This window comes from Bos grunniens, chromosome 25 (assembly GCF_055505025.1).
Source record: "Bos grunniens cultivar Pamir isolate PY7600 chromosome 25, Bosgru_T2T1.0, whole genome shotgun sequence".
Taxonomy (NCBI): Eukaryota; Metazoa; Chordata; class Mammalia; order Artiodactyla; family Bovidae; genus Bos; species Bos grunniens.
Window position 1 is genome coordinate 25,854,251 of NC_141189.1, and position 14,875 is coordinate 25,869,125.

At 40.5% G+C, this 14,875-nt stretch overlaps 1 protein-coding gene across 9 annotated transcripts in view; it reads left to right on the forward strand.

Annotated features, from left to right (window-relative positions):
* Positions 1-14,328: 14,328 nt before the first annotated feature.
* Positions 14,329-14,875, forward strand: part of COQ7 (coenzyme Q7, hydroxylase) — a 36,901-nt gene continuing 36,354 nt past the window's right edge. For 5 of the 9 annotated variants that reach the window (XR_015154665.1, XM_086375554.1, XM_086375559.1 and 2 more), the window contains exon 1: positions 14,329-14,465. Coding sequence is in view for 2 of the 9 variants with exons in the window: in XM_086375554.1 (XP_086231680.1) it covers positions 14,393-14,465 (73 nt within the window). In the remaining 7 variants the exon portion in view is untranslated. Of the gene's footprint in view, positions 14,751-14,875 lie in introns of all 9 variants that reach the window. The other 4 variants (XR_015154667.1, XM_086375557.1, XR_015154666.1 and 1 more) reach the window with 2 other exon arrangements.

A 14,875-nucleotide genomic window follows, 5' to 3' on the forward strand; every position in this document is an offset into this window, starting at 1 on the left:
TGTCTTCTGCCTGTAACCCAGCAGCTCAGGGGCAACTTAACCAAAACACTGACTTTGAAGCTTTTCAACTGAAATTGAGGAGAGACCACTCATGTTTTTACAAGCTCACTTGTATCGTCTTTTAAAGTTAACTGTGGAAGTCATCAGTCCATGAGCCTGGGTTCGTTCTTTTGAACCAGGTTCTGGGGGTTTAGGCTGAGAGGTGTTCCCTTAAGAAGCAGTGACTCTTGTGAATGGTTCTGTATACTTAAAATGCAGAAACCCTGGAATCATGATGTTTGAAACAGGTGGTGGAGCCTGGAGAGGATGGTTATGTAATTTCAGCTATGTGGTAATATGTAATATGAGAGGAATACTGTATGACAGAGAAAAGCCCTTCCTGCCGTGTGAATAAGGAAGGCCCCGAGGGCCTTGGATTGAGCCCGTGATGGGGGAGCAGCCACAGCTTGGTAGCCTGGATTTCGTAGCTTCCTGGGCATGTTGCTACAGCCTCATTACTCAGGGGAAGCTGCTTTAAGGGCCTGGATAGTCACAACCTTCCATTCCCTTCTAGTCCTGGGTTTGGAGATTTGGCAGAGGGTTCTGTGCCATCAAGATTAAGAGGCAGAGTGCATCTCGCTCTGCCAAAGGCCACATCCCTTCCTGCACTGAGCTCTCTGAATGGCAATTCACGGTTCGGAGCCAGGCTGGAAGGGGCTGTTGAGTGTTTGAGTGTTGGGGGCACGTGGGCTGCAGCATCAGGCCAGCCTTTGGCGGTGTACCCAACTAGACCGAATGCTGGAGCTTTTAAATGTACGTATTCATAGTTTTAAAGGCTCTTGTTTTTCTTGTGCTTAAAATTTTTAATTTCATTTTACAAAACATGTAGATATCTCTTAAGACTTCTATTACCATAAAAACCTTATGCAATGAATACCTCAGTATAAACTTACCTGAAATTAATAGCTTTAAACCTTTTCACATAAGCCTTGATTATAGTTTAATCAGTTTTCATTCTAATACCTTCAGAATCTTTTCCAAAGTACTGTAGTTTTGTAATGGACTGTCTGTGCCCTACTTCTCGTGTTTTCCTTCCTTTCACTGGCTCGTTAAACCTTTCCTTGGGTTTGCCTCGCATTTAAAGGTGGGTGCAGGTTTTAGAAAGCTGCTGTTATGAAGACTATTTCCCACCCCCAGGACTCTCCCATTACTCAAAAATGATTCACTCCTTGCTCTTAGAAACAAAGCAAGCTCACCACAGTTAACACAAGTCTATCTACTTGTCCCTTTGCCAGACTTTTTTTTTTTTTGCTCTTCTACAGTTAGTATTCATACAGGGTATTTTTAAAAACTATAAAACTGATGAGCTTTTCAAGCTTTTCATACCTTTTTAAGGTTTATGAATATTTAAGTCTAATAACTAGTATGGAATTTTGAACAAATGAAAGTTCATTCCATCCTCACTTAAAAAATTCTAAATTGTTGGCATTTTTGCCTAAAGAATTTATATGTAGCGCATTCTTGCCTTCAGCATGCTTCTGAGAACAGTCAAGTATTCTGTGCAGCGTGTGTGTGTGTGTGTGTGTGTGTGTTGGAAGCTCTGTTTTCTTTCCTGTTATTATACTGAAATATGCTAATATATTCATCTTAGGTAAATGCTGCTAATTTGCATACTTTGTACTTGAATATTTTTTTATATTTTGATAATTTTAATAACTGCAGGAGATGTCTGTATAATTGTTAAAGTGCAGCTCTCTCTAACAAATGTGCATTAAAACTACTGATTAAACTGTATCTTGAAGGTTTTAAAATGTGATTGTGTGTGGTTGGAGGGGTCTTGTCAGCAATCTAGTGACCATAGAAAACTATAACAGTTTGTAATGTTACTCTTTGCCTTTTCCTAGAATCAGAGAGAAGAAAGATTTAATTTTAGAAAGTCATCAAATGAGTGCAATTAAGACTCTATTTTAAGCCAAGGAGGTATGTGTGTGTGTGTGTGTGTTTTAAACTTAAAAGAAATAGTTATTTCAAGCATTCCCTATCCCACCTCCCAGAGGAATTTTATTCTCCCAGAAAATTATATAATATATATTCAAGCAAATATGTATCTGTAGTTGTATGCATGATATTTATTTATTTCTGAGCTTCTCCTTTTTTCCTCCTTAATAATATCTTGAAGAACATGGCATTCTTCCATATGCCACTGTATACTTTCATAATCATTTACCAGTGCTGGATACTTAGTTTTCAGTCACTACCCCCTCCCTGACCCCACACACCTCATTATAAACACTGGGAATTGGAATTTTGAAAGTCCATGCAAACATTTCTCTTTTCTTTGTTCTACCCCATTCGGCTTCAGGTTCTTTTTTTTTTTTTTTTTTTTAACATATAATGCATTTATTAAGAGTTCAATATTATTTTTTTCTTTTTTTAATTTTTAATTGGAGGATAGTTTCTTTACACTGCTGTGTCGGTTTCTGCCATTAAACAACGTGAATCAACCATAAGTGTATATATATCCCCCGACCTTAAAACATCCCTTCCAACCCCCCACCCCAGCTTCAGGTTCTTGTTCTTTATCAAGACAGCCTTGCACTTCCTTGCAATCACAAAATATTCTCATAGAGAAGAATCCAGTTACACAGGTCTTTAATTTGTATTAACTCTGTTAGCAAAGTAAATTTCTGCAGCTACATGTCTGATTGCAGATACTCACTTGAGTAAGTATTGGAGAGGGCTTTCCTGGAGGCTCAGTCAGTAAAGAATCTGCCTGCAATGCGGGAGACCTGGGTTTGATACCTGGGTTGGGAAGATGCCCTGGAGAAGGGCATGGCAACCCACTCCAGTAGTCTTGCCTAGAGAATCCCCATAGTCAGGAGCCTGGCGGGCTACATACAGTTCATGGGGTTGCAAGAGTTGGATACGACTGAGAGACTAATAAGAGCAGAGCAGAAGAAAGGAATTAAAGGGATGGCACAGCAAGGTCTGATCTCTAGGAAGATAGAACTTTTTAATGTGTCTTCTTTATATAGGGTGTTACTTTATTAGTAAATTTCATTTGGTATATTTTCTTTCCAAAACATGGGATGTGCTTGGGACTATAGAGTGGCTTTCTAACTTGCTTAGTTGCATAAGTTTTTACAGGTTTCCTTACCTTTCTGGGATAAAGTACCCTCATTTTTTTTTTAGTACCCTCATTTTTAAAATGAAAAAATAATTGAATTCACTTTTATTTTTGAGGATTGAATTAGGGAATAATAATAAACTGTGGAAAATTCTTCAAGAGATGGGAATACCAGACCACCTGACCTGCCTCTTGAGAAACCTATATGCAGGTCAGGAAGCAACAGTTAGAACTGGACATGGAACAACAGACTGGTTCCAAATAGGAAAAGAAGTATGTCAAGGCTGTATATTGTCACCCTGCTTATTTAACTTATATGCAGAGTACATCATGAGAAACGCTGGGCTGGAAGAAGCACAAGCTGGAATCAAGATTGCTGGGAGAAATATCAATAACCTCAGATATGCAGATGACACCACCCTTATGGCAGAAAGTGAAGAGGAACTAAAAAAAAAAAAAGCCTCTTGATGAAAGTGAAAGAGGAGAGTGAAAAAGTTGGCTTAAAGCTCAACATTCAAAAAACTAAGATCATGGCATCTGGTCCCAACACTTCATGGGAAATAGATGGGGAAACAGCGGAAACAGTGTCAGACTTTACTTTCGGGGGCTCCAAAATCACTGCAGATGGTGATTGCAGCCATGAAATTAAAAGACGCTTACTCCTTGGAAGGAAAGTTATGACCAACCTAGATAGCATGTTAAAAAGCAGAGACATTACTTTGCCAACAAAGGTCCATCTAGTCAAGGCTATGGTTTTTCCAGTGGTCATGCATATGGATGTGAGAGTTGAAGCGTGAAGAAAGCTGAGCGCCAAAGAATTGATGCTTTTGAACTGTGGTGTTGGAGAAGACTCTTGAGAGTCCCTTGGACTGCAAGGAGATCCAACCAGTCCATTCTAAAGGAGATCAGTCCTGGGTGTTCTTCGGAAGGACTGATGCTGAAGCTGAAACTCCAATACTTTGGCCACCTCATGTGAAGAGTTGACTCACTGGAAAAGACTCTGATGCTGGGAGGGATTGGGGGCAGGAGAAAAAGGGGATGACAAAGGATGAGATGGCTGGATAGCATCACCGACTCAATGGACATGAGTTTGAGTGAACTCTGGGAGTTGGTGGTGGCCAGGGAGGCCTGGCGTGCTGTGATTCATGGGGTCTCAAAGAGTTGGACACAACTAAGCGACTGAACCGAATGAAGCCTTTTCATTATGAAATTTTGTTTTTTCATTACAAAAATACTTGTTTATTATAGAAATTTGAAAGCTATAGAGAAAAAAGAAATGAACCATGTATAAGCAACATTTATGGACGTCCACTGTTAACCTTGGCAAAATGCCTCGTAAGGTAGAAAGAACAGAGTGAGGGATGGAGGACAAGAACAAAAGGAAGAAAAATAAAAATTCTCATTTCTTTTTCATAAGTGTTGTGTCACTTTATCCAAAGTTCTTTATAAGCATTTCAGTGGGCTACATAACATCATACAGATGGGCCACGAGTTTCTTTTTACATTCTGTTGCAGCTCAACATTCATTTTGTTTCCAAATGTCCCTGATAACAAATAACGAAGACACAAAAATCTTTGTCAACATTTTTTTCTTTTTTTTTTTTTCTTTTTTTTGAGACAGAGACCTGGAAATGGGATTACAGCCAAGGTTTAGAACATTGCAAGGCTTTTGAGAGCAAGGTTTACTTTCAGGAGCTTTACGTGAGAATGTTACACACCTTCACTTTCACCAAGTATTAGGAGTTAAAAATCTGGACTATCCTCGTGGTCCAGTGGTTAAGAGTCTGCCTGCCAATGCAGGGGATTCAGGTTCAATCCCTAGTCTGGGAGGATCCCACATGCCACACTCAGAGCAGCTAACCCATGCACTGCAGTTACTGAGCCTGTGCCCTAGAGCCTGTGCTCCACAAGAGAAGCCACTGCAGCTGGAGAATAGCCCCCTCTTGCTGCCAACTAGAGAAAGCCGGTGAGCAGCAACGAAGACCCAGTGCAGTCAGAAATGGTATGTAACAGTCAATTACAATTTTAAATCATTGCAGTGTTGTTAGGGAAATTAAAATGGAGGAAGTTCTGTTCAGGCTTCAGAAGCAGGAGAGCAGGCCTCTGACCTGCTTCTAATCTGCCTGGACACTGCCCAGATTCTATGCCTGCCTGCCAGCACAGCAAGTCAGGCAGCACTTTAGATAAAAAAGGAGTGGGTCTTGGAATTCTTGAGTCACCAGAGGTCTAGCCAACCCCTCAGGGTCTAACAAAATCCTATGGCTTATAGGGTAAAACAAACAGCATTGTAAAGAGGTGAAAGTAAAACCAGAGCTGCATTTTTGCATGCAAACAGATAATGATAACTATTTGCGGCCTGGGATTATAAGCAGGAGCCCCTGAAACTGCAATCTGAAGCCTCACCCTTGGGACGGATGCACAGCCCGGTATCTTTTCCCAATCGAGACTCCAGATTGCTGTTAACAAGAAACTTCCCAGCACTGTTCAAGTCTGGATGTAGGCTGGCCCAATTTGACGATGTACGTACTGTTAACTTCTCTCTATTGTTCCTATTTTTTTTTCTTTTAATGACTGTATATTGAAATTAAGTCAAATCTATTAAAAATTGAAATTGTTTATGTATGTAACAAGTGGTTTCTTGTATAAATGAATCCTTCAAAACTAAGAGGAAAGTAAAACTTTCAGCAAAACATAAATTGGTGCTGTGAGCAGGATTCGTGAAACAAAATGCCGCTCAAGAAGAAAGAGGTTAAAACTAATCAAGTTTTTATTTCTGGATGGGAAGATTTGCCTTATTACTCGTTAGCTACTGAATGGAGCATATGCACTGGATTGTGTAAGAAACGGGACCTCAAATTAAAGCGAGCTGAACCTTTAGTAGTTACTGAACGTTTGTGGCTCTTGCTAACTGAGAAAGGACAAGAATATACCACACTGGTAGGAGAAGCTGAATCCTCTCTGCCTACCATAAGGTGCATGGAGCTAAATTAAAATTAGTGAAGAGAAGTTAAAATTGGAGAGAGTTATGCAATTTGCAAGGACGATTATCCATGTTACAATGTCAAAATTACATTTTAGCTGACCAAGTCTCCACTTTAAAGTCAGTAGCCAAAAAAGCCGCTATAAAGTTTGCACAAGCTAAATATTGAAATTGGTACAGCCAGGTTAACAAAAAGAAAGTTTATCTGGCAATAGCTAAAACAAGAGTAGCCTGGGACCTTAATGCTTGAGATGGAAGATTAATCCTTCCAAAATTCAGGGACCTGCCCAGACTCTAATTTGGGGGGAATACAATGGGCTAAAGGACATAAAGAGATTTTACCTAAGGCTAAACAAAAGATAATGGAATTTCAAACTTCTGAGACAAAAGGCACAAAAATGCATAAAGGATATTTGGCTTCTGGTGACAGCATATTCCACATTTGGGCCAGATACTGAGTCCACTTTACAGAGTAACTCCATGTGAAGAAACTTTTACAGAAAGAAAATGTAAATGAGGTAAGAGCTTTTAGATAAACTCTATTAGGAATAATTATGCTTGGGCAATGTGTACCTAAAATAGTTTCTCCAGATTTGGTAACTTTAATTTCTAGGCTTGTGCTAAATCACGTTAAATGATGGAAGTTTATTAAATAATTAGGCCATTTCCAAATAAAATGCTAAAATAATTACTAAAAACTGGTTTCTATTTATAGAAAAAAGGTTTAGAACTATTAGTGAATATGTTTGGTACCATCCTGAGATGTTCTCTATAAGAAAGCAAGTATTTTTAGAAATTATCACTGGCATTTTAGGTTCACCAATGTACAGAATGCTAATCTAAAGGAGAGTTCATGGTTGCTTAAGGAAAGTAGAATGTGTGTTTCTAGTAAAGTATGAGGAATGGAATTGCAGTATGTTAAGGGAAAGGAAAGGTCTGACTTACAGGTATCTGTTTCTGAATGGGAAAATAAAGTTATGGATACAGAAAATATTCAAAGGTAAATATAGAACAGATCACTTAAAGGGTAAATAAACTTAAGTCTATTATCAAAGGCACTTCAGCATCCCAGGGAAACTTCTACCATGCATAAAACTGTTTTCTCAGGGTCCACTTTACACAAACCTTTCTTATCATAAAAATCTGTATGTCCAGATAAAATGTTATCAGTCATAATTCTAGTTTTTGTATTAAATGTTACATGTCACAGCAGTAACCAAGTTACTTTGTCAATTGCAATATAATCAGATTTTAAAGTTTCCTTCTTAAGCCATTTGTCATATGGATAGCTCATGCTTCCACTCTGATGCCTTTGTGAAAAAAGATGCTATCACCTGGTCAAGATTTACAGAAAGGACCTAAGAGTACATTAAAATTAACTAGATAAACCAATTTTGTTATTAACAGTAAGCTATTATCCAACTAGAAGTTGGCTTTCTCTCTCTGTTAAGATGATAACAAAGTTTTCTTGGAATGTGGCTTCTGATAACAGAGTATGTGAATGTCTTTGCCTTTAAGTGATTTACATTTGTTTTTAAAGGGTTTTGTTACTTTGGTAAAGTAAATATTATTTCACAGTCATCTGTGAAGGTTGTGGCACACATAAATAAAACTCATTCTGCTTCTACAAAAAATTAACCCCTCATTGTCAGACTTTTGCTATCCTGATGTCCTTAGGACAAGGCACAGTCTACTTCTCAATCAAAGAATGTGAAATAGCTATTTAAAATAGCTATAAATCAAACAGTCTAGGCTATAGGAAATCCAAGATGGCCACTTGGCTTTTCCCAGTCCCCTTACAAACCTCACTTTTTATTTGATGGGATAAAGTCTCCCTTGGCTGCAGGGTTAATACCCTTACACACACAAACACATACAGACAAATTTTATGTTTCACTGAATATTAAATTCTGGTTTTGTTAATTGAGATGTTGACCAAGACTAACTTATAGACAGAGTACATCATGAGAAACGCTGGGCTGGATGAAGCACAAGCTGGAATCAAGACTGCCAAGAGAAATTTCAATAACCTCAGATATGCAGATGACACCACCCTTATGGCAGAAAGTGAAGAAGAAACAAAGAGCCTCTTGATGAAGGTGAAAGAGGAGAGTAAAAAAGTTGGCTTAAAGCTCAACATTCAGAAAACAAAGAATATGGCATCCAGTCCCATCACTTTATGGCAAATAGATGGGGTAACAGTGGAAACAGTGGCAGATTTTATTCTAGGGGGCTCCAAAATCACTGCAGATGGTGACTGCAGCCATGAAATTAAAAGACACTTACTCCTTGGAAGGAAAGTTATGACCAACCTAGATAGCATATTAAAAAGCAGAGATGTTACTTTGCCAACAAAGGTCCATCTAATCAAGGCTATGGTTTTTCCAGTGGTCATGTATGGATGTGAGAGTTGGAGCGTGAAGAAAGCTGAGCGCTGAAGAATTGATGCTTTTGACCTGTTGGAGAAGACTCTTGAGAGTCCCTTGGACTGCAAGGAGATCCAACCAGTCCATCCTAAAGGAAATCAGTCCTGAATATTCATTGGAAGGACGGATACTGAAGTTGAAACTCCAAAACTTTGGCCACCTGATGTGAAGAGCTGACTCCTTTGAAAAGACCCTGATGCTGGGAAAGATTGAAGGTGGGAAGAGAATGGGATGACAGAGGATGAGATGATGGATGGCATCACTGACTCAATGGGCATGAGTTTGAGTAAACTCCAGGAATTGGTGATGGACAGGGAGGCCTGGCATGCTGCAGTCCATGGGGTTGCAAAGAGTTGGACACGACTGAGCGACTGAACTGAACTGAACTTCCCAGATAGTTCCTTACTATTATGTTTATTGCTAAAAAGTTAACTGAATTATTCTAAAGCTTATTTCAGTGATCTATACTTGGAGAGATTAGATAGCCCATTAGCTACAACCAGGGATCATAAAATTACACGTATCTATCAATGAACTGTATGGTAATTGGAGTTTATGGGAAAAACAACAAAACAGTAACCTTGGGTTTCTGGAATAGGAAATTTCCAGAGGCTGAAAAAATTATAAGAGTAATCAATTTGCTGAATTATATGCATTATGTGTGTGTGTGTGTTAGTCACTCAGTCATGCCCAACTCTTTGTGACCCCATGGACTAGCCCACCAGGCTCCTCTGCCCATAGAATTCTCCAGGCAACAATACTGGAGTGGCTTACCATTTTCTACTCCAAAGTATCTTCCCGACCCAGGGATCAAACCCATGTCTCTCATGACTCCTGCATTGGCAGGTGGGTTCTTTATCACTGTGCCACCTATTACAAAGGAACAAACACAAATCCAAGCAGAAGTCGATCCAGACTCCTGCGACATAAAAGGTTTGACTTTGTGGGTACACAAAAAATGTAGCCACCTGGGAGGAAACGCAAAGTACAGGTGGGCTCAGGACTGAGCTATTTCCTTAACTATGGATGTCATTAAAACTGTTGCTTTAGTGTCCAGCTTGTCAACATATTAAGCACAGAAGCTTGCCCTGTCTGATGCTTTGCGACCCCATGGACAGTCCATGTAATTCTCCAGGCCAGAATACTGGAGTGGGTAGCCTTTCACTTCTCCAGGGGAATCTTTCCAACCCAGGGATTGAACCCAGGTCTCCTGCATTGCAGGCAGATTCTTTACCAGCTGAGCCACAAGGGAAGCCCAAGAATAGTTGAGTGTGTAGCCTATCCCTTCTCCAGCGGATCTTCCTGACCCAGGAATCAAACCAGGGTCTCCTGCATTGCAGGTGGATTCTTTACCAACTGAGCTATCAGGGAAGCCCAGAATCTTGCCACAGCTAGTCAAAGGACAATTGGCATGTGGCAAGCTGCCTAGGAAAATATGACAAATTGATTATATTCATCCATTAATTTGAAACAAAGGATGCCAATATGTGAGTACTGCTGTGGACACGTATTCTGGATACTTAGTGCCCATTCTCTTCAGAAAAGCCAGATCTGATCAGACTAATACTATTAAAACATTGAAGATAACTAATATGATGTTCCACTTCAAAGTCCGAGTGACAATGGGTCACATTTTAAAGCTAAGTTAATACAAGAGTTTACCCCAGAACATAATGTACAATGGACCTTTCATATTCCTTATCTCAAGCTGCTGTTTGAGAGAATGAATGGTCTGCTTAAACAGCAATTAATAATTTGGAAAGGACTCTTAAAAACTGGAGAACTATTCTTTAATACTGTCCTGAATATTTCAAATAACAGACCTACAGGAGAATCAGAAATTTCTTTGATGAGAATGACTATGCCAAATTTACAAATTCATAACATCAACTTCCATCTTTAAACAACTGAGTATTGGGAAATTAGCCCAGGGGCACTAGCTCCTTTCGGAGCTCCTCCTGAGGCTGCTGGACTGAATTTGTACTCTGTATCTGAACACAGACTTACTAAAAGATCGATATGTACTGTTTCAACTGGTATTGGAATTAAAATGCCTTCTGGACACTTTGGATTAATCAAAGAATACTCCAGTTTAGCATTAAAAGGGATCTGTGTTTGTGGGGAAGTTATAGACCCAGACTACCAAGGAGAAATCAAGTAATTCTACAAAATCAAGGAAAAGATAATTATTTATTAATAAACGACTGAATTGCCAAATTGCTGATTCATCCGTGTGTAACTGACAAAGTACAAAAAGGAGAACCTCCCACCTAATTAACAGATAGAGGTGATGGAGTGTTTGGATCCACAAATGAAATACATGCAATTGGAGCTAAAGTCTGGGTGAAGGAGGCTAACGGTCCTCCCATACCTACTGATGTCACTGTGCAGGGGAAGGATAATACCATATTAGTAATGATCACCAGACAGGAAAAATGGAAATACGTGCCATTAACTCACTGTCATTCTTGCGAATAGATTTTTCTTGGAAGTTTGACCATAATGTGGATTGTCATCCATGCCTCAACCCCTGGCCATTGGAAATCATCAGAGAACCTTCAGCTAGAGAAATGTGAAACAGATCTGAACTCAAGATAATTTCACCTGCCCTGCAAACAAGTTCTGGCCTTTCTTAACTTTGACTTTCTATGGATAAAATTTATCTGTCTGCTAGATTATACCAGCTTCATGTGTTACCCATTGTATTTGGGGAAGAGTATTGATTACCACATTTTACTGGAAATTATTTGGACTTGAATAATCATACCCACTTACTGATACAACTGTGGAAAGGCTACCAAAGGACTGCTATGTGGACCAACATCTGGCATTTGGGAATCCTGCTTATTGGAGAACTCTATTAACTATTGTGAATGGACTATCTTCCCTAAATCCTGAAGTATGTTTTTCAGATTGCCCTCAATTTGTATGTAGTGTAACCCATTATGTAGAAACAATTTCCATCTATCAGTTAGGAACCCCTTTTTCCAGATGCCTAACACATATTAATCATTTATATTGGAGGGGGACCACCTATTACTTTCCCCATGAGAACTCAGGTATTGTGGACTCGAATGTTATTCCATATTCTTTCTGTTCCCAATATTAGCTTTCCCTTAGAACCCTTATGAAAGATTTTGCAAGGAACCAAAGAGTTATACGGGCTTCCCTTGTGGCTCAGCTGGTAAAGGATCCACCTGCAATGCGGGAGACCTGGGTTTGATCCCTGGGTTGGGAAGATCTCCTGGAGAAGGGAAAGCTACCCACTCCAATATTCTGGCCTGGAGAATTCCATGCACTGTATACATACATATATAGTCCATGGGGTTTCAGCCATGAAATTAAAAGATGCTTGCTCCTTGGAAGAAAAGTTATGATCAACCTAGACAGCATATTAAAAAGCAGAGACATTACTTTGCCAACGAAGGTCCATCTAGTCAAAGCTATGGTTTTTCCAGTAGTCATGTATGGATGTGAGAGTTGGACTGTGAAGAAAGCTGAGCGCCAAAGAATTGACACTTTTTGAACTGTGGTGTTGGAGAAGACTCTTTAGAGTCCCCTGGACTGCAAGGAGATCCAACCAGTCAATCCTAAAGGAAATCAGTCCTGAATATTCATTGGAAGGACTGATACTGAAGCTGAAACTCCAATACTTTGGCCACCTGATGCAAAGAGCTGACTCCTTTGAAAAGACCCTGATGCTGGGAAAGATTGAAGGTGGGAGGAGAAAGGGACGACAGGATGAGATGGTTGGATGGCATCACCGACTCAATGGACATAAGTTTGAGTAAACTCCAGGAACTGGTGATGGACAGGGAGGCCTGGCGTGCTGCAGTTCATGGGATCACAAAGAGTTGGACACGACTGAGTCACTGAACTGAACTGAAAGAGTTACAAAATTTCATAGATACAGGTAATCAGACCTTGATAGAACATTCTGTTGTTACTACTATTGCTACCAATAAGTTAATGGATGTAGGAGTTGATGTACCAAAATATACTTCTCATTCATGGTGGAACTTCTTCTTTACTAAGTCCCCTACTGCTCAAAAAGTATTTCCTGTATTGCTTAACCCATTACTTGTTTCTTTGATCACTTTATTTCTATTGACTATCTGGAATTGTTATGTGACTTATAGAATGAAGAAGCCTACTTGTGTTATCTTGCCTTATTCCTATGCATTTCAGCCTAAACAATCCTGAGCCCAGCTTTTAGGGAAAGTAAAATGAAGGAAGTCTTGTTCAGGCTTCAGAAGCAGGAGAGCAGGCCTCTGATCTGCTTTGGACGAGCCTTGACACCACCCAGACTCTGTGTGTGTAAGCACAGCAAGTCAGGCAGCACTTTAGATAAGAAAAGGAGTGGGTCTTAGAATTCTTGAGCCCCTGGAGATCTGGCCAACCCCGCAGGGTCAACGAAATCCTATGGCTCACAAAGTGAAACAAACAGCATTGTAAAAAGGTGAAAGTGAAAACAGAGCTGCATTTCTTCATGCAAACTGTTAATGATACCAGTCTGCAGTCTAGGATTATAAACAAGAGCTCCTGAAACTGCAATATGAAGTCTCACCCTTGGGGTGGATACACAGCCCAGGACCCTTTCCCAGTAGAGACTCCAGATTGCTGTTAACAAGGGACTTCCAGCCTGTTCAAGTCTAAATGTAGACTAGATGTAGTCTAGATGTAGACACCACCAATTTGGTGGTGTATGTGTTGTTAATTCTCTCTATTGTTTCTATTTCTCTTCTTTTAATTACTGTATGTTGAAATTGTCAAATAATCTTTCATAAAAATTTGAAATTGTTTATGTATGTAATACCATGTGGTTTCTTGTGTTAATGAGTCCTTCCAACCTGAAAGTAAAACTTTCAGCAAAAAAGTGCGTTAAATTTTAAAACAACTAGCAACATTATTTTACAATAGCAGTCTATCTTAAATATGGATAAAAGTGATGGATAAAAGATATATAATCCAAAAATGTAAAGTAAAAAATGAAAGTCACCTTCTCACAATTTCAACTCTGAAGTTACCATTATTAAACATGCCTCCACACATACACAGCCTCCTGAACAGCGATTTGTTACAATTAATGAGTCTGCCCTGACAGACTGGATACAGACTCAAAAGTATGGAATATGTTGCTAAATCTACTCATCCCAACCTTCCCCTCAAGGAGACCCACACTGGATCCCTGGCTGGGGAAGATCCCCTGGAGAAGTGAATCGCTACCTACTCCAATATTCTTGCCTGGAGAATTCTATGGACAGAGGAGCCTGGCACACTACAGCCCATGGGGGTCACAAAGTGTCCCGCACAACTGAGGGACTAACACACTCTCTCACTAACAGTAAAGGACAAATAAGGATAGCAATAATAAATGTTCTTTGTAGAAAATCTAAAAATAAAGAAAAGGAGTAGGAAGAAATTTAGTTTGTCAATCCCAATAACTAGAGTCAACACTTTTCACGTGGTGAATTGAATTTCAGACTGTAATTTCTACTATTTTAAAGAGCCTACAGATAGAAATTTCCTGTATTGGCAAAGCACAAAATACAATGGCTATGCCGGTAAACAATTCCCTCATTGTCCTTTTCCTCAGGAATTGAGGTGAGTAATATTTTACCTGTTTGGATTTTTGAAAGAGCAAGTTAGCATTCTCGTCTCTATGGCAACTCTTTACGTAGTGATTGATAGCGACCGCATCCACTAGAGTCTTTTCATTTGACATTTCCAACCAATCGAGTGGAAGCGGGGGATTAGGGGCGTTTCCACCGGTGCGAGAGCCAACCGCATCTGCCTTCCGTAGGCCGTGCGTCATCAGTCTACGCCAAGGGTACCGTTGACCCCCTCCGTTTAAGGAGAAGTAGTGCTGCTTCCGCGGCAATGAGTTGTGCCCGGGCGTTGGCGGCTTGCTGCCTGTGGCGGCTGCGCACAGGCGCCCTGCAGCCCCTCTCAGGTAAAGGGGAAGCCTGAGCGCGACTGCGCGCGGGGCTGAGGAGCCCAGGAATTTTCGCCTTAGGCTTAGGTCGTAGAGGTCACGGGGGGCAGACGTTCATACGTCACAGGGCTGCGACGGAGGGCGACTGCGCGGCTGGAAAAGCGGCGCGAGGCCTGCAGTCGGCCGCGGAGCCCGCCGGACGGAAAGGGGGTGGGTTTTCCTCAGTTTTCTGGCGAGCCCATTCGGCGTCCGTGCGTTTGGGAGATGACGCAATTTCGCGCCTTTTCTGTGACGTCACTGCAGGTGTGGTAGGCGTTCCGAATTGAGGAGAGTTGGCAACCTTGAAAGTTTAGTTTCCTAGGGCGGGGGTGGGGGGGGGTGGTCCTCGTAGCTTTCGCTTATGACCTTGTAGGTGGCCCTACGACCGG